The following is a 20,846-nucleotide window of genomic DNA, read 5'->3' on the forward strand; positions in this document are numbered from 1 at the left end:
ATGAGAAGCTCGTGCACCGCAACGAAGAGTAGCCCCCGCTCGCCGCAACTAGAGAAAGCCCGTGTGCAGCAACGAAGACCTAACACAGCCAAAAATTAGTTAATTAATTTTTTAAAAAAAGACAGTCAACCCAAATGAAAAATGGGTGAAAGATGTTAATAGGTAATTAACAGAAGAGGAAACCTAAATAAATGACCATTTATTTCTTAGTCAAACTTGCTACTCAGGAAAATTCAAATGCAAAGAAAAAGAGATATTTCATATATACCAGATTAGCAAAAAATTTTGTCTGTAAATATTCATTATTAATGAGGATATGGAGTTTTAGAAACTCAGAGCAATTTGGAAATACCCAATAAATTGAAGATGCATATACCCTGCAACTCAACAAGTCCATTCCCAGGTATACGTTAGAGAAACTCTTTCATGTATGAACAGTGACTCACTCAAGGAGGTTCATTGCAGCATTGTTTGTAATCACAAAGAACTGGAAATAAAAAAGCCATCAATAGCAAAATGGATAAATAAATTGTGGTAAGTTTATACAATGGTATAATAAGGTACAAGAGCTTAAAATAAGTGAATGGAAACTGTATGTATTAACAGGGGTTAATCTCAAAAACAAGATTTTAAGCAAAATAAAGCAAGTTGCAAAAGTGACATAAATGATATTACTGGTACGAAGTTTTAATATGTAAAATCATATTATATGTTGTTTAGAAGTGCTTTATATGTGGTAAAGATATAAAAATATACATGAGGACAGTGTAGGAGAGAAAAAACTTTTCTTCTACTCTCTTAGAGGCCCTGCCTGGGCCGGAAAATTAAACTGACAAAGACAAACTAACAGGAGAAAAGCACACAAGTGTATTTAATGTAAGCTTTATGTGATGCAGGAGGATTCATAAGGAAGTAGTTAAGCCTGAGCATCTTTATACTTGGTTTGATGAACAGTGGACAATGTGATAGTACAAAAGGTAAGTGCAAAGTGTAATTAACTGGGGGAAACAGAGCAAGGCCTGTTTGTTTGGGTTCCTCTCAGAGTCTCTCTGTCTTCAGGGATAAGGGCGCCCCTTTCCTCCAAGTAGAACCTACCTCTCACATGAGTAGCCGTCTCATAACCTACACTGCCCTTTCTCAAATTCCTTCAGCTTAAAATACTCAGTATGCCAAGGTGCCATGTTTGGGGGTAGCATATTCTGAACCCAGTCAACTGATAAATACCAAATTTAAGAGAATGGTTACTTCTGGGGAGAGAGTGAGGGAAATAGGATTATATGTGATACAATAAAGTCTTAGACTATATCTTAAATGTTTTCTTTAGAAAAAAAATGTGAATCAAATATGGCAAACTGTTAAGATTTCACAAAGGTAGGTGGTAAGTTCATGGGTAATCATTATACGGTCGTTTTTCTATACTCTGCATTCCTAAAATATTTTACAGATTTTTTTAAGGCAGTCAAAAGTTGTAGGTTATTATTCAAAGTACTGGCTTAGTTTATTCCAATACTTCCTAAATATAAGGTTATTTTACTAGAGAAACAAAACAAAACACCCTGCTACGATCCACGTCCCAGCGACAGGATTTCAATTCTAATCAGTGGTGAAATCACACCAATTGTAGAACCCCATCTTTTGGTCAATACAAACGCGCCCTCTGCTGGTCATATAGTGCCCTGTCCCAAAGTTCAAAATAGTGGGGAAGAGCAGTGAAACTTGTCCAATGAGACAGCTTTTACCAAGCCAGCCAAGTTAGGGAAAGAAACTCTCACAGAATTCCTCCCAATCACAAAAATACTTAAGTCAGCTCCCACTCTCTATTACTATTACATATGATCCAAGACAAAATAAATTCCAGGGTACCACCGCAATCAACCTTTCCAGTTCCCTCAACCACCATGTACATTAACAATTCTGTCCCTACTCCAAAGTCTGGAGGTTGATGTATGAGATAGTAGATGCCACCCTTAACATTTGGGAATGGCAGAAGAGAGCCCAAGTTCCTCTGGGTGGTGGTGCGGACACCACTGAACACTGAAAAATGGATAAACTAGTATTAAGGGAATAATGCTGGTGGGATGACAGGTAAATTTTTTCTTTTCAAATCTTTCTTTAAAGTTACAATATCTTTAAACAAAATTGAGGAAAAATCAATTAATTCATGCAAGAATCTACTGCTCAAAGAGAGAGGGAAGTGAGGATTGAATATTAAGAGTCTTCCTTTCAAAAAACATTTTTTAAAATTATTTCGTTTTGCTTTGTTTTGCTTTGTGCTAATATCCATCTTCCCCACTAAAATTTAAGCTTCCTGAGACCAATGTGTGAATCCATCCTACTCACCACTATATTCCCAGCACCTAACACAACGACCATCAGGTAGTAGGTATCTAATAAACATGTGATAAATAAAGGAATGAATGACCATTTCCTTGGAGTGTAAATTGGTACAAATTTTCTGCGGAGCAATTCAGCAGCAGACATTGTGCTTTTAAGACTGTACATTCTTCAGTAATCATAGATGTGGACAACGAGTAAGTCCTTTAATAATCAGAAACATTCCTTTCAGGGATATGCTATGCAAAGTTCATTTTAGTTATAAAAAAAATTCAAAACAACCTGAATTTTAAAAGTTACATGTTTGGTTAAGTCTATTATGGTATATCCATATGATGAAATGCTATGCTGTTATTAAAATCATTTTTAAGAATATTTAATGATATGGGAAATTCTAATAACATAAAAATAGATTAAAATTATATATACATTATTTTATTAACTCTATTAAAATATGAGTATATATTTATTATATATGCATGAAAGTATACACACCAAAGTATTTTGCTGTAGTTGTATGTGAGTAGAGGGATCATGAGTCAGGGGTTTTTTGTTTGTTTTTGTTCTTGTTTTTAACAGGTGCCAGCACTGTTTTAGACACTTTATTTGTATTAATATATCTTTAAGTTTTTAAGCAGCTTTATCAAGAGATAAATTACACCTTTATAAAGGTGCCTTATAATAAATTACACCTATTTAAATTGTACAATTAGATAAGTTTTCTTTAAGTGTTAAATATTACTTTTTCTATAAAGATTTTAATGCAATCAACTTCACTTTTCCTTAGATTTTAATTATGTATAATTATTTGGTAGAATATAAAATTATTCAACCAACAATTTTCTTCTATTGAGACATTAAATATTGCTATGATTTGTAGGGGAAGGTTCTAGTTTTCTTGAGATTAATTGATATATAACATTGTATTAGTTTAAGGTGTACAACATAATGACTTTATATTGCAAAATGGTTACCACAATAAGCTTATTTAATGTCAATCAGCACACATAGTTACAATTTTTTTTCTTGTGATGAGAACTTTTAAAATCTACTAGGTAAGTTCTGATACTGTATATTTCAACACCCGTGAAACTATCCCACAATCAAGATAAAACATTTCAGGGGACTTCCCTGTTGGTCCAGTGTCTAAGAAACAGCGCTCCCAATGCAGGGGGCCTGGGTTCGATCCCTGGTTAGGCAACTAGATCCCACATGCCACAGCTAAGACTTCCATGCCACAACTAAGAGTTCACATGCTGCAACTAAAGATCCTGCATGCCATAACTAAAAGGTCCCACATGCCACAACAAAGATCGAAGATCCCTCGTGCTGCAACTAAGACCTGGTGCAGACAAATAAATATATATTTTTTAATTTCATCTTTCCCAAACGTTTCCTCATGCATCCCCCAACTCCAGTCTCTATCATTTCCAGACAAACACCTATCTGCTTTCTGTCACTATAGACTGGTTTGCAGTTTCTAGAATTTTATATAAATGGAAGCATACCATTTCTTTGTCTGGTTGCTTTTACTCCCCATAATTCTTTTGAGATTCATCCATGTTGTTGAGTGTATCAATACTTCATTTCTAACTTACTACTACTGAATAGTATTGCATTGTATGTATATACTAGCCTGTTTATCCATTCACCTGTGGATGGGCATTTCGGCTGTTTCAAGTTTTTGACTATTGCAAATAAAGCTGCTATGACCATTTGCATATAAGTCCTTTTATGGACATATGCTTTCATTCCTCTTGTGTAAAACACCTAGGAGAATAATGGTTGGATGCTATGGTACATCCAATATTTAATTTTTTAAGAAATTGTCAAGCTATTTTCCTAAGTGGTTGTACCATTTTACATTCTAACCAGCAGTGATTGAGAGTCCCAGTTCCCCTGCATCTGTGTTAACTCTTGATATACTCAGTCTTTTTAGTCATTCTAATAATTATATGTTGATTGGCAGGGAGGGTTCTTCTTTATGCTTGTGTTTTCCAAATTTTCTGCAATGAAATATATATTTCATAATTTAAAATTGCTTACAGTATCTAAAATTAAAAGTAGCCTAGTCTAATATGAAGTCAGTCTGGAGACTTCTCATTCTGAAAACTACCCAATATGGTCTTCAGAGCACCCAGCAATAGCTGTGTAGCCTGCATAAGCGTTCCTCAGAATATAACTTTTTTTTTTTTAATCAGTTTTCTTTTCAATGATATAACCACACTGGGGTTTTAAGAAAAAATTTAAACACATAAACCTCTTTATCTAGCATGTTATTTCCTTTTTCTGTTTTCTCTTCCAGCTTTTACAGTTTTAATACACAATTCTATAGTTTTCTATTTTTACTTGTCATTATATCATATTTTCCATATCGTATTTTCCATGATGATTTATCTTTTCAACCATAATTCTAAATGTCAAATTAATGCATCATAAATTTCCCATTGTTTGGCTGTTTCTAATTTTTTATTATTAATGATAATGTTGTAATAAATAACTTTGTACAAAAAGCTTGTTTCTTCTTTTAAATTATTTCCTTATGAAAATACACAGGAGTGAGATTCCTGATCAAAGACAAGAACGTTTTTCTAGGTCTAGATATGTACTGTCACATTGCTTTCCCAAAGGGGCTTACTGATTTTAATGTCACTTGCCATGTGTCAGCACTGCAGCATTTGCCAATTTCCTGGGTATAACATACCTTGTTGTGCTAATTTGCACACCGTTGACTGCTCACCAGAGTAGATGTTTTCTCACGTGTGGGATCACTGTCTGCTGTCCTTTGCTAATTAAGGATGCTTTGTCTTCACAGACCCAGAGCGGAGGAGTATGACCCTTGACCCTCTTAGTGCTTCCCTGGCTGAGCACACCCAGACTCCTGAGGCAGATACTGTCCAAAAGGCGTAAGTATTCAAAGTCATAATGACATGGACTTCTCTACTTTTGTTTTTCTTTCTTTTTAATTAATTTCATTTCCGTTTTTTCCTAAGACGCATGAAGATTCTCAGCTAACCAGCCCCATGCTCTACCAGCCAGAATTAAATTATTGTCTAAGAAACAAAGATTCTTGGGGAGGATTATACTGTGATGTGTTTCCTACTTAAACATATTCTTTGGCTGGGTGGGTGAAGAGTGAAGTTGAACTCTAACTACGTGGAAGCAGCTTTCTCCATTTTTCCACATATCTGAGCTCTGCAGACATGCCTCGAAAGCAGAGGTCTCTCAGCTCAACCTGGGTTTCTCCTCTCAGCATTCACTCAGCTCTGGGTAAAATCAATAATACCAATAATACTAATACAAATTGCTAACGTGTATTAAGTGATTCCTGTGTGCTCACCATGTGCTTACTATGAGCTCATCAGCCAGCAGCTCGGCCGGTCAGGCCCAGTCACTTCACCCAAGCCCCGGTTGGCAGTGGCAAGCTGGACCGATAGCCTCTGTGACCTCCCATGAGCCTTAGTGACTTTAGAACCTGCTCTCACCTGCCTCATGGTATAAGGATTCCCTCCTGGGTCAGAAAGGCTGGGTGCTCTCTATGAACAAAAAAGGGAATGGGGCACTTGGGTATTGAGGCAGCTATCTGAAGAACTCCACGTTTTAACTTTTGTAACTCATCTTCTCCAAAATGGATTTAAACTGCTTACAATAACAACCCCCTATCCACCAAAAAAGAAAGATGAGACAATCAAAAAAAATTTATTTTTAATCTGGAGGAAAAGAAAAAAGAACACCAACACTCCCCAAAAGTCATTATAGTCATTGTGACTAAAGTTCAGACTTTCAGACTGAATGTGAAAGCAAAAAAAAAAGAAAGAAAAAGGGCTTCCCTGGTGGCAAAGTGGTTGAGAGTGAGCCATGGCCGCTGAGCCTGCGCATCCAGAGCCTGTGCTCAGCGACGGGAGAGGCCACAACAGTGAGAGGCCCGCGTAACGCAAAAAAAAAAAAAAAAAAAAAAAAGGAGGGGAGCAACATGATCAGGTTTTGTGGTTATCATTTGCAGCATGCCGGTTCCTCAGGGGAAATAAAGGTTTTCCTAGCACTAAATTCTAAAGTATTCTTCTATAGGTTTTATAGAGTGACATTGAATGATTTAAAGACTCATATATTTACAGGAAATTCCATTTACCTCATTTGATAAATATTTCTCAAGTTTCTATAGTAAGGCCCTGTGCTAGCCCAACTCAGTAAATATAATACTGATTTAGCTAAAAAATAAAATATCCAAGACCAGGCCTGGCACACAGTAGCTGCTGCTTCAGCTGTTACTCAATCCTTATGGCTCTTTCTTAGTTACCTTTTTACCCAGAGAACATAAGTCAATTATCCTCCAGACACATGGTCAGTGACAGCAGTTCTACAAGGGATCACACTAACACAGTACATGACATTTTGGTATCTGAATTTGATCAAGAATAGAATTCAGAGGGCATAAAGAAATGGATATATAGGCGCATGTTTCTGTGACAACCTTTCTTAAAGGTCACTTTTTTTTCAGCTAAGCCTTCGATAGAAGAAATTTCAGTTAGGTAATCCTATTTCATTTTGTTAAAGTCATAAATATGCAACCCCAGAGAGGCAAACTATTCCTTCCTTGGGGGTGTGGAGAAAAGGGAACCCTCTTGCACTGTTGGTAGGAATGTAAACTGATACAGCCACTACGGAGAACAGTATGGAGGTTCCTTAAAAAACTAAAAATAGAATTACCATATGACCCAGCAATCCCACTATTGGGCATATACCCAGAGAAAACCATAATTCAAAAATACACATGTACCCCAGTGTTCATTGCAGCACTATTAACAATAGCTAGGTCATGGAAGCAACCTAGATGCCCATCAACAGACAAATGGATAAAGAAGAAGTGGTACATATTTACAATGGAAAATTACTCAGCCATAAAAAGGAACGAAATTGGGTCATTTGTAGAGACGGGGATGGACCTAGAGACTGTCATACAGAGTGAAGTAAGTCACAAAGAGAAAAACAAATATTGTATATTAACGTATATATGTGGAATCTAGAAAAATGGTACAGATGAACCAGTTTGCAAGGCAGAAGTAGAGACACAGATGTAGGGAACAAACGTATGGACACCAAGGGGGGAAAGTGGGGGGTGGTGGTGGTGGGATGAACTGGGAGATTGGTATTGACATGTATACACTAATACGTATAAAATAGATAACTAATAAGAACCTGCTGTATAAAAAATTAATTTAATTTAATTTAAAAAAAAGAACTATTTCTCCTTCTCCCTAAGGTTTAGAACTTAGCCTGAGAGAACCCCAAAAGTGAAGACTAACTTTCTAATTTCCTTTATTCAGGGATGTGTTGAGAAGAAGAGGGCTGACCAAGTGTGTAAAATGCCCACCACAGTGAAGTTCCTGGCAGAAAACAGATGCTCAATTAATGTTTGTTCATTTTCCCTCTTCTGTGTCCACGAGTTTTTCTTTTTTCTTTTTCTTTTTATGTGAAGTATAGTTGATTTACAATATTGTGTTTCAGGTGTACTGCCACGTGATTCAGTTATACAATACGTATCTTTTTTTTTTTCCAGTTCTTTTCCATTATAGGCTATTACAAGATACTGAATATAGTTCCCTGTGCTATACAGCAAATCCTTCTTGTTTATCTGTTTTACATATAGTGGTGTATACATCAGAGCTCTTCTTTAGCTTGGTCCTGTTGTTTTGCTTTTTTCAAAGGGGCAGAGATTACAATGTGCGCCATCAACACAGAGGACTCCCAGGACATGGGCCTGACTCCCCAGAGGGGCTGGATCCTATAGATACATCTCTTCTTCCAAGAGGAAAAGAAGGGAAGACTGAACCAAGACTGTTCAACCAGCAGACACCAACCAACATCAGTCATGTGAGTGTAAACACTTAGGTAGGAGCTTGGTCCAGAACCCTACCTGGAAGGTGCTCCCATCAGGGCTGCCATGTACAGTTGTATAGATTGCTTACTATACAAGGGCACCTGCAAAGGGAAAAAGTGGGAGCTGAAATCCACTCTGTGGTCCACTCACCATGCCCTGCACCCCAGTATTGGGTTGCATTCTTCTGAAGGATGGGGTACCCATTTCTAATTTCTACTAAGGTACTAAAAGGACACTCAGTTTTCCTATACTCACCTCACTTCTGACACCACATGTGTGAAGGATTTTCCCACATCAACCAATTCTCCAGCTCTCTAGACACCAACCGGGTGTCCTACAATTCAACTCCGACACTAGCTACCCAGAGTTAGCACAGACCCCACAGGTTAAGGGCTCAGTCCCACATGCCTGCTCCACTTAAGACACCAATCACAAGTCCCAGGTTGTCACCTGTACTTCTGACCAACAATCTATAAAATAAGGGGTTCCTAAAACCCATCCTCATGTTCAGTAATTTGCTAGAACAGCTCACAAAACTCAGGAAACATTCACTTACTAGTTTAGATTTATTACGAAGGATATTTTAAAGGATACATATGAACAGCCAGATGAAGAGATACACAGGGCAAGGCCCAGAAGGGTCCCAAGCACAGGAGTTCCTGTCCCCATGGAGTTGGGGGTGTGCCACCCTCCTACTACATAGATGTGTTCTCCAACCCTGAAGCAATCTGAACTCCTTGGTTAGGGCTTTTATGGAGGCTTCATTACATAAGCATGATTGATTAAATCACTGGCAAATGGTGATTAATGCAACTTCTAGCCCTTCTCCCCTCCTCTGAGGTGGCGGGAAGGGCAGGGGGCTGAAAGGGCCCAACCTTCTCATCCGGTGGTTTGTTCCCCCTCCTTAGGGGCTTTCCAAAATAACTCCATTAACGTAAGCTCAGGTGTGGTTGAAAGGGGCTTGTTAATGAATAACAAAAGACACTCCTTTCCTGTTTATGCTCCAGAAATTAGAGGCATACCTCTCATTCTATTATGTTGCACTTTATTGCACTTCACAGATAAATGTGTTTTTACAAATTGAAGGTCTGTGGCAGCCTGCTTCAAGCAAGTCTATCAGCACCACTTTTCCAACAGCATTGGCTCACTTTGTGCCTCTGTGTCACATTTTGGTAATTCTCACAACATTTCAAGTTTTTCCATTATTATTATATTTGTTATGGTGATCTGTGATCAGTGATCTTTGATGTTACCATTTTAATTGTTTTGGAGCACCATGAGCCATGCCCATATGAGATGGTGAACCTAATCAATAAATACGTGTTCTGACTGCTCCACGGATCAGCCATTCCCTCTCTTCCTTTCCTCAAGCCTCCCTATTCCCTGAGACACAACAATATTGAAATCAGGCCAGTTAGTAATCCTACGATGGCCTCGAAGTGTTCAAGTAAAAGGAAATGTTTCACGGCTCTCACTTTAAATCAGAAACTAGAAATGATTAAGCTTAGTGAGGAAGGCATGTGGAAAGCTGAGAGAGACCGAAAAGCTAGGCCTTTTGCACCAAACCGTTAGCCAGGTTGTGAATGCAAAGGAAAGGTTTTTGAAGGAAGTTAAAATTGCTACTCCAGTGAACACATGAATGGTAAGAAAACAAAACAGCCTTATTGCTGATATGGAGAAAGTTTGAGTAGTCTTGATGGAAGATCAAACCAGCCACAACATTCCCTTAAGCCAAAACCTAATCCAGAGCAAGGTCCTAACTCTCTTCAATTCTATGAAGGCTGAGAGAGGTGAGGAAGCTGCAGAAGAATTTGAAGCGAGCGAAGGTTAGTTCTTGAGGTTTAAGGCATGAAGCCGTCTCCATAACAAAAGTGCAAGGTGAAGCAGTGCTGAGGCAGAAGCCTGCAGCAAGTTATCCAGGAGATCTAGCTAAGATGATTAACCAAGGTGGCCACACTAAACAACAGACTTTCAGTGTAGATGAAACAGCCTTATGCTGAAAGAAGATGCCATCTAGGACTTTCAGAGCTAGAGAGAAGTCAGTGCCTGGCTTCAAAGCTTCAAAGGACAGGCTGAATGTTAGGGGCTACTGCAGCTGGTGACTTGAAGTTGAGGTCAATGCTCATTTACCTTTCCAAAAATCCTAGGGCCCTTAAGAATTATGCTAAATCTATTCTGCCTGTGCTCTGTATATGGAACAACAAAGCCTGGATGACAGCATATCTGTTAACAACACGGTTTACTGAGTATTTTAAGCCCACTGTTGAGATCTACTGTTCAGAAAAGAAGATCCCTTTCAAAATATTACCGCTCATTGACAATGCACCTGGTCACCCAAGAGCTCTGATGGAGATGGACAAAATTAATGTTGTTTTCACGTCTGCTAACACAACATTCTGCAGCCCACATGTCAAGGAGTCATTTCAACTTTCAAGTGTTATTTTTTTAAGAAATACATCTCGTAAGACTCTAGCTGCCATACCTAGTGATTCCTCTGATGGATCTGGGCAAAATCGAGAACCATCTGGAAAGGATTCACCATTCTAGATGCCATTAAGAACATTTGTGGGGAATTCTCTGATGGTCCAGTGGTTAGGACTCAGCGCTTTCACTGCTGTGGTCCGGGTTCAATCCCCGGTTGGGGAACTAAGATCCTGCAAGCTGCAAGGCACAGCCAAAAAACAAAGGAACGTTTGTGAGTCATGGAAAGAAGTCAAAACATCAATATTAACAGGAGCTTGGAAGAAGCTGATTGCAACCCTCATAGGTGACTTTAAGGGGTTCAAGACTTCAGTGGAGGAAGTAACTGCAGATGTGGTCAAAATAGCAAGAGAACTAGAGGAGCAAAAAACTGGTTTCTTGAGTTGAAATCTACTCCTGGTGAAGATGCTGTGAAGATTGTTGAAATGACAAAGGATTTAGAATATTACATAAACTTAGTTGATAAAGCAGCAGCAGGGTTTGAGAGGATTGACTCCAATTTTGAAAGTTCTACTGTGGGTAAAATGCTATCAAACAGCATTGCATGCTACAGAGAAATCGTTCACGAAAGGAAATGTCAATCAATGTGGCAAACATCATTGTTGTCTTATTTTAAGAAATTTCTACAGCCACTGCAACCTTCAGCAACCAACATCGTGATCAGTCAGCGGCCATCAAGACAAGACCCTCCACCATGAAAAGATTATGACCCATTGAAGGCTCAGATGATTTTTTTAACAGTAAAGTATTTTTTAATTCAGGTATGTACATTGTTTTTTTAGACGTAACACTATTGCACACTTAATAGACTACATAAGTAAACAAAACTTTCATAGGCCCTGGGAAACAAAAATATTCATGTGACTTGCTATATTCCAGTATTCACATTATTGGAGTTGTCTGCAACCAAACCTACAATATCTCTGAGGTATGCCTGTACAAGAATTTTAGGAGTTCTGTGTCAGAGGCTAGCGACAAAGACCAAATATATATTTCTTATTATGTCACAACGTCACAGGTACCGAGTGGGTAGTTGTGGCCATCCTCTCTTAGGAAGAAACTCTATATTGTTTCAGCCCATGGGGAAAGGTGAAGACTGACATGGCTGTGGTCATATGCTTGAAGTTTCCCAAAAGTTAGGAAATGATGCAGCAGTGAATAGAGCTGGTTTTGATTTGATTTAAACTAGTTAACCATTAATTGTGGCAACAGCAATCTATCAAAGGTGAAAAATGCTTTACTTTGGTCCAGCTCTGTAGATGATGGTTTAGCATCAAAAAAGGGAGCAGGCAATTCCCTGGTGGTCCAGTGGTTAAGACTCGGGCTTTCACTGCCACGGATCTGGGTTCAATCCCTGGTCAGGGAACTAAAATCCCACAAGCTGTGCGGTGCAGCCAAAAAAGGAAAAAGAAAACAAAAAGGGGGCAGATCATAAAGTATATTCTATTTCTCTTTCTTTTTATGAAATTATAACTTAAATTATAGCAAAGGCTGAACCTTAGGATCTCCCTACAAGCTCCACATTCTCTAAATATCACTCTTGGGACTTCCCTGGTGGCACAGTGGTTAAGAATCCGCCTGCCAATGCAGGGGACACGGGTTCAAGCACTGGTCTGGGAAGATCCCACATGCCGTGGAGAAACTAAGCCCGTGCGCCACAACTACTGAGCCTGTGCTGTAGAGCCCGTGTGCCACAACTACTGAGCCTGCACGCCTAGAGCCCGTGCTCCACAACAAGAGAAACCACCACAATGAGAAGCCCTCTCCCGCTCGCCGCAACTAGAGAAAGCCCACATGCAGCAAAGAAGACCCAACACAGACAAAAATAAATACATAATAAATAAATAAATAAAATTTAAAATAAATGAATAAATATCACTCTTCTGCTTCATATGGAACCCATATGAATTCCATTCTTAGCCATTCTGTCTTGTTCAACATAATCTCCGTTTTCTTTTGTTTTTTGTTTCTGTTTGTTTGTTTTATAAATTTATTTATTTATTTTTGGCTGCGTTGGGTCTTCATTGCTGCCCGTGGACTTTTCTCTAGTTGTGGCGAGCGGGGGCTACTCTTTGTTGCAGTATGTGGGCTTCTCATTGCCGTGCCTTCTCTTGTTGTGGAGCACAGGCTCTAGGCACATGGGCTTCAGTAGTTGTGGCACATGGGCTCAGTAGTTGTGGCTTGCGGGCTCTAGAGCGCAGGTTCAGTAGTTGCGGCGCACGGGCTTAGTTGCTCCATGGCATGTGGGATCTTCCCAGACTGAGGATCGAACCCATGTCCCCTGCATTGGCAGGCAGATTCTTAACCACTGCGCCACCAGGGAAGTCCTGTTTGTTTTTTGGCCATGCCACAGGGCCTGAGGGATCTTAGTTCCCTGACCAGGGATTGAACCCAGGCCCCAGCAGTGAAAACGCCGAGCCCTAACCACTAGGCTGCCAGGGAATTCCCAACATAATCTCCCTTTGATGTTTTTTTTTTTTCTTTGCTTTCTACATATATCATGTTCCCTTTCCTTAATTTTTCACCTTTAGGAGATGGAGTTGATCGACAAAGCCAAGAGAAAGAGAAGAACCAAGACAGATAAGTCCAAGGCATCCAAGAGGGAGAAAGAAGGAAAGCTCCGTGGGGAAGCAGAGGCTGCTGTTGGTAAGGGACCATCCAGGAGAACACACCTAATGGTAGCCAGGAGGTGCCATGGAGAATCAGTATGGATCCTATGGGACAAACTATCTGTGTTGAGTCTCCTTGACTACCACAGCTGAGATGGTGTTGCAGCCTTACTTCATGTCAATATCTTGGGAGATAAGGATAGAGGAAACCAGGGGACTCTAGAGACCTATAATCACCAAGAGAGAAAATTACAATAATAACACTAACACCTATTAAATGAATACCCACTGAATTAGGAGCTCTGCATTTATGACGTCATGAAATCCCCACCACAGCTCCATAAGGTAAGCGCTATTATTATATCATGTGGAGAGGTTGGGTGACTTGCGTAACATCAAGCAGATCAAACGGTAAAGTGGTGGACCCAGGGTCTGGACCTGTCATTTGATTCCAAACTCATAACTCTCAAAGACTGCCTCTGTGAATAATAAATATGTCATAATCTGAGAACCGGTCCGTGAGAGCATTTGGGAAGGGGAAGGCTGCAACATGCTCTGAATGGTTACTCCAGCTGTCATTTTTCTCCTTGGTTCCTTGTGTTGCACCTCACGAGGAATTCAGGTTCCTATGCTTCTGGGGACTTTCTTTTCTTTGTTTCTTTTTAATTAATTTTTATTGGAGTAGAGCTGATTTACAATGTTGTGTTCTAAGGACCTTCTTTAACCTAAAACCTACACTCATTCTTTCCCGGCCATATGAAGACCCTCAAAATAAATCAAAGGCTGTCAAAAAAGATGACATTGGATAGTTACCTGGATCAGATCTTTTCTTTTTTTTTAAATCGAAGTGGAGTTGATTTACAGTGCTGTGCCAATCTCTGCTGTGCAGCAGTGACTCGGTTCTGCACGTACATTCTTTTTTATATTCTTTTCCATTATGGTTTATCCCAGGACGTTGAATATAGTTCCCTATGCTCTACAGTAGGACCTTGCTGTTCATCCAGATCTAGTTTTGAGGTTTGCTTTTTAAAGTCTTGCTGAATTTACATCGTTGTCGCCCGTAACTTAGGTAGCATTGGCAGGACTGGGGAAGGAAAGACTTGTGGCCCCAGAGAAGAATTGAGGAAAAGGCCTTAAGAGTATGGAAGGTTTAAACTTTACCAGGTTACAAAGCTGCAACCTCAAGCTAGACTCCTGAGGCATGACTTTCCAGCTGTACCTATAGGTCTTCCCTCCAGAGAGTCTTACCCCCACCATAGGTCAGGGTGTATCAGAAGTTCTTTAGTAGCAAGACTGCTGAATTACAGTTGATCCAAGTAGGATAGGGCAGTTTCTCAAAGGGTAGTCTATGGACTACCCTTCTCAAAACGCTTGGAGTGGTTGATAAATGCAGATTCCTACAGAATCAGACTCTGGGGTGTGGCTCAGGAATCTGCACCCAGGTGATTCCATTGCACACGGAAGTTTTAAAGTTACTGAAAAGGATGCAGAGAGCACATTTATTAGCTATGTCTCTATCCTGCATTGTTCTCTCCCAGGAAAGTCAAAGGAATCAAAGGCCGAAAAGAAATCAGAGCTAATTCCCAAAGAAAAAAAACCTGGAGTCAAAAGGAAAAAGACACAGAAGGAAAGGAATCTGGAAATAGTAGCAGAGCTGAGTGGGCCTGATGTCATTAACACTAAGAAAACTAAAGACACCTCAGATGGAAGTTTCTTTCCTTCAGGCTCTGTTGTAGAGGACCCTTGGCTTTCTTCCAAATTTGATGCCCCTGAGAGCCAAGTTTCTATAGATGGAAGGTCATCGCCCATCCAGACTGCAACTGTCCCTGGAAACATGGAATCTGAAGAAGAGGGAAGCCATAAAGACCCTTCCAAGGTAGGGTCCAATATTCTCACCTTGGCCAGAGGGATTTCAGTCCTCACTGGTGCAACTGCAGAGGTGGGAAAAACTGCCCTGAATTACATTGCAGTTACTGAAACAGCTCTACTACATAGAGGCTTTATTTGTTCTACTTTGGTACCTTCTGACCCTTTAAGAAGCCAGATCTGATCAAAGACACAGGGTGGCAAAGCCCCTCTGAAATGATGTATTCTGTGAGGCTCTCAGACTACTAGGGCAGGTACCCACCCTTAAAGAGCAGAAAGTTGGCACAGCACCCATTTGTGAGAGGTACAGGCCTCACAGTTACAAGGAAAGGTGAATTCAGGCCTCAGAGCCAAGCACATATTCTTTTTTTTGCTGTATGCGGGCCTCTCACTGTTGTGGCCTCTCCCGCTGCGGAGCACAGGCTCTGGACACGCTCAGCGGCCATAGCTCACGGACCCAGCTGCTCCGCGGCATGTGGGATCTTCTCGGACTGGGGCATGAACCCGTGTCCCCTGCATCGGCAGGCGGACTCTCAACCACTGTGCCACCAGGGAAGCCCCAAGCACATATTCTTGACTTGGCCTGGACTTCATGTATTGCTTGCCTCTCAAAAGCTGCAGAAATTCCTCCATTCCTAATCTGCTTTTCTGCGGCACACCTCTGGGCCATGGGTAACTTACACACACATCTATCTCCCTTTTCTTTAAACACTGCAAACGTACCCACAGCTAAACCACTATGGTTAAACTCGCATAAGTTACATGCAAATATGGTACAACTCTGCTGAATTTCATTTAATCTTTACAGCCACACCTGTGACCCAGGTATGATTCGTCCCATTTTACAGACCTAGAAGCTGAGGCTTAAAAGAGTTAGATGTTTGTTGCCAGAAGTTACACAACCATCAAGTGGTAGAGCCAAGACTTAGATCTTTCGACTCCAAAATCAGAGCTCTTGTCACTATATTAAATTATTGTGTATTTATTTATTTTACAGCCTGTGGTCTTCCAAAAAGGATTTCGGAAAGATTTTTCCTTTCTAGTTCTCAATCTTCCCAGCTGCCTAGACTATAGGATTCTGCTTTATACAGCAGATGAAAATTTTAAGCTGTGGGCAGAACTTTTCTGAGCCTGCTATAGACTCAGAATTTCTAGATTTATTGTCAATCCACAGTACCATGCTGCCTCAGTAAAGGCTAAAAAGCAAGGAAGTATCCACCCCAAGTTGGATACAGAGTGCCCATGGAAGAGTTGCCATTCAAGGTTCCCCTCATGAGGATATCTCTGACTGAGGAGGAGGCATCAGGAAGAAAAAGAAAGCTAAGATGCTCTTCACAGAAACTAAGAGAACGTTTCATTGAAAAAGTGGATTTGCATAGGATTAAATATGAGTTTGACACATCTACACCTAAGTCTGCCCCTAAAACAGCCTTTATCTAGAACCTGTGGTTCTGAGCCCTGGCTTCACGTTAGAATCACTGGAACATGTTTTTTAAACCACCAAGAAAAAAAGTATATTAAAAAAAAAAAAAGGAGTTCCCTGGCAGTCCAGTGGTTAGGACTCCGAGCTTCTACTTCCGGGTCTGGGTTCCATCCCTGGTGGGTGAACTAAGATCCCACAAGCCCTGTGGCGTGACCAAAACAATTAAATTAAATTTTTGAAAACCCACCAAGGCCTCCCACCTAGGTATTCTCATTTAATTGGTCTGGGTGGGGCTTTTGGCCTCAAGTACTTTTTAAAAGCTCCTTGGGTGATTATAACGTGCATCTAGACAAATGATGTACCAGACATTATGTTGTCTCTTTCACTATTTCAGTTAATTCTGGTAACAGCCAGCTAAATGGAAGACAATATCCGAGAAATTAAGTTATCCCCAAATTCTGAAGCAAGTAAGAGAGAGACTTAGATCCAGGTCGATCAGATCCCAGAGCCCAGGCCAGTGGTGGCAGAGTTTATACAGCTGTGGTCAGAGTGTGGAAACCACCTAATCTCTAATTAGAGGCAACATCCCGTGGGTGGAGGACGGCTCGCTGACGATACAAGGTCCCCGTGATTAGCATATGTCCCTTGCACTATGAACACTCTGGTTCCTTAGGCCCTCCTCGCTAAGAGGGAGCCAGAGAAAGCTTCCTGGGCCTGGCTGCGAGCAGAGAGGGCCGAGATGAGACGGCTGGAGATGGAGAGGAAGAGAAGGCAGCAGGAGCACCTGGAGCGGGCAGAGAAGATGAAGGAGGAGCTGGAGCCGCGGAACCGCGCGCAGGAGATCCGGTGGGTAGGGCAGCCACGGCGGCCACGGCGGCCACGGCCACGATAGGAAGCGGAAGATAAGGCAAGGGTTGACTTCCACTAGGGGTAAAGCTGGTTCTGAGGCTCATGCCCTGAAGTAAAACAGCACGTCTCGTTTTTCACTATCCTGGTTATCCCAGGGACAATCTGGACCAAAGATAAGATGTGGTGTCTTAAACCATTAGGGTTACTCCAGACAGATGTTCACAGGATCTTCCCAGGAGGGCTTTGAGATCCAGTCCAGCAAACATTTGTTGCGCCTCTTGCCACATGTGTCTGCATTGTGTTAGGCTCTTCCGTTGGCCTCTGGGCTCATTTAATCTTCACAACAACACTGTGAGACAGGAATTTCAAAATCCATTTGATAAGAATGGAAAATGAGGCTCTGGGAACTTAGGCTCCCGCGCCAGAGCACAGAGCTGTGTTGAAACTTCCAGGCTTCTAGTTCCAGGCCTGTTGTGTTCTTGCTTCTGCTCTTCAGTTAGGCTTCCCTTAGAAAACGAGTCTCCTCTGAGTGGGACGCTCCGTGTGGCCTGCAGCCTGCAAAGCCTCCATCAGAGGCACGGTGTGTCCTAAAAGGACAGTGTTTTCTGCCATTTCCCTGACCAATTTGTGGGTTTTCTCAGCTTTAGGAAACAGAAACTCGAGGAAGAACAGCAGAGGCAGGAGAAGGAGGAGAAAGAGCAGTGGCTCCAGTTGCAAATGGTCCAAGAGAGAGCTCGGCAGCAACAGGAGTTCCGGAGGAAGCTGCAGGAACTGCAGAGAAAGAAGCAGCGGGAGGAAGCCAAGAAGGCTGGTGAGGGGGACTCAGCTCTCTGCAACGCCCATCTATCTGGGACAGAAGTATATTTATCCCACTGTGGGTGTTCATTTGACTCTCCCCAGAGTTATTCCTATCCTAGGTCTCAGTGTGAAGCACTCTAAATGGATAAGCTGATTTTTTTCAAAGTGATTTAATATGTGTGACTCTAGTGAGTTATTAGATCAAAACAAGAAAGACTCATTTGTGGAAATGACTTTTGGGTCCCACTCCCAATTCAGTAATCTCCTGAAGTGGGACCCTGCCCCTCTCATTGCCCTTCCAGCATTGCTCAGAAGCTGCCTAAATTGGAGACATGGCCCTGGCTCCTTGCTTCCTTCCCTAGCAGATGGAAACAGTCAAACATCTGGATAGCTTCAGGGCAGCCTTTCAGGTGATGTGTGGAATCTCTACAGCCTCACGTTTGAGGAATAGGAAAGCACTTTAACAGATGACATTCTAGACTGGTCAGTCCAGCTGAGTAAGCACCAAGTTTCTCCAGACCCTGCTGTGACACCTGTCCCCAACCCATCTGCATACCACCCATGAACGTACCAGGCTCTGGAAACTTCTTCCCCAAGGTTTTGTATTCATTGCACACAGTGCACTGCACATAGTAGGTGCTTGATAAAGGGCTCTTAAATTAGTAAATTAACCCAAGGTAATCCCCACAAAGGATCTGGCAATCTGCTGTCAGGTAAGCTACAGAGTATCTCATTGGGAGTCCCTGGGAATCACAGACTTGAGAGTCAGATCAGAGAGTTGTTTTCCCCAATAATGAGACCCCTGCTGAGCCTACCTGCCTTTCTATTCTGCAGAGGCAGAGAAGCAAAGGCAGAAGGAATTGGAAATGCAGTTAGCAGAACAAAAGCGCCTGATGGGAATGGCTGAAGAAGAACCGCTGGAGTATCAGCAGTGGAAACAGGAAGCAGAAGAGAAGGCTCGGCTGGAAGCAGAGGACAGACAGCGAAAGGAAGAGGAAGCAGCAAGGCTGGCTCTGGAGGAAGCCATGAAACAAGTCCAGGAACAAGCCAGGTATTTGCTATTTGGGCAACAGTTGCAGTAGTGGGATTGTTCAAAGGCTTGACTGCCTGCTACTAGTACTAGCTTTGCACTGCCTTTGGGCACGTGAAGTTTTCCCACTTCCCATAGCATGGTTTGGAAGAACTAAAAAATAGAGATTCTCCTACTGCAAAGGTCACAGAATTTCTTGGTGGCTTAAAGAACTCATATTGAAGCTAGAAGGGAGTTTACAGATCATCTATCTCAGCCCTCTGGTTCACAGATGAGAAAACCAAGTCCCAGAGAGAAGCATCTTGATTAGGGCTAACAGTGACTTAGGGGCAGTACCAGGACGAGATCTAAGACTCCCTGGTCCTGAACCAGTACTTTTCTCAGTAAGTATTTATTGGGTACCTATTATGTGCCAAACACTATTCTGGACACTGGGAATTCAGGAGTAAACAAGACAGATGCCTCTTCTCCCACGGCATTTACATTCTAGGGGTGGGGGGTGGGGAGACAGACTCTAAACAAAGATTTTTTAAGCTGGCAATAAATGCTATTCAGAAATTCTTTAAAGATGTGATAGGATTGCAGGAGGTTTGGTTCAGACAGATCGGCCAGGGTAACACCTTAGAAGAGGTGATACATAAGGTGAAACCTGAATGACGAGTTAGCCACATAAACATCTGGAAGAAAAATATTCCAGTAGGGAAACAGCAAGTGCAAAAGTTCAAAGAAAGGAATGAGGCTGGCATGGTGGAAGAATAAAAGAAAGCATGGCTGGAATGAAGTGAACAAGGCACAAAGAATATTCCAGATGAAGTCAGAGAGGTAGGCCTTGTTAGGAGAAATAGCCCAGAATCAGCCATCAGGGGCCAACAGCATTTCCCCCTTTGTTCTCTTGCAATAGTTATGATCACTGCATCTTTCTGCTAATAGAATCTCTTGAGTAAAGTGGTTTCAATTGACTCTTTAAAAACCAGTCCTCCGTAGTGGCTATATCATAAATTTCCCCTCTTAGTAAAGGCAAGAGTCATCCCCCTTTAGAACCATTAAAAGTGAAGGGTAAAGAAGCCCAACACAGAAAACCACAATTCCAATCTTAACTGTAAACAATTTACCCCTTGAAAGTAATTTTCTACAACTTAAGCTTAATCTAAGCTAATAAATACTCTTTAGGGGACCAGAAAAAGAAGGAAGCCAGAACAACTCTATTTCAAGGTTTTCCACCTAACCTTGAGTTGTTCCTCTCCTGAAACATTCCTCAGCTGTTACGCGAATTACAAAACAGATCATTAGGGAAGTCTTGATTCCATTTCAAAATTATGTGTTCCATGTATCATAGCAGTAGGGTTGGGTTCATAACTACTGAAACCTAAAGCAAGTTGCAGTTTTCCACAAAAAGAGAACTGGCAAGTAGTACGAGGGGAAGTTGAGCGATTTTGCAACACTAATCCAAGTAGGTGAAAGCAAAAAACCAAGTAATTAAAGGGGTATATGAGGGGTGTGAAAGAGCCTCATTCCAGCAAGGGTTAGGAGAACTTGATGCCAACTAGCTTGATTTCGTCTTCACTTGTGTGACATTGG

The 20,846-nt window shown here is 41.3% G+C and overlaps 1 protein-coding gene across 1 annotated transcript in view; it reads left to right on the top strand.

Annotated features, from left to right (window-relative positions):
• Positions 1-20,846, top strand: part of KIAA2012 (KIAA2012 ortholog) — a 116,293-nt gene that overhangs the window by 95,001 nt on the left and 446 nt on the right. Inside the window, exons 16-22 of the mRNA XM_065880791.1 lie at positions 5,150-5,240; positions 8,040-8,205; positions 13,225-13,339; positions 14,841-15,178; positions 17,265-17,437; positions 18,082-18,251; positions 19,073-19,289. Of these exons, the coding sequence (XP_065736863.1) occupies positions 5,150-5,240; positions 8,040-8,205; positions 13,225-13,339; positions 14,841-15,178; positions 17,265-17,437; positions 18,082-18,251; positions 19,073-19,289 (1,270 nt within the window). The remainder of the gene's footprint in view (positions 1-5,149; positions 5,241-8,039; positions 8,206-13,224; positions 13,340-14,840; positions 15,179-17,264; positions 17,438-18,081; positions 18,252-19,072; positions 19,290-20,846) is intronic.

Source organism: Phocoena phocoena, chromosome 7, assembly GCF_963924675.1.
Source record: "Phocoena phocoena chromosome 7, mPhoPho1.1, whole genome shotgun sequence".
Lineage (NCBI taxonomy): Eukaryota > Metazoa > Chordata > Mammalia > Artiodactyla > Phocoenidae > Phocoena > Phocoena phocoena.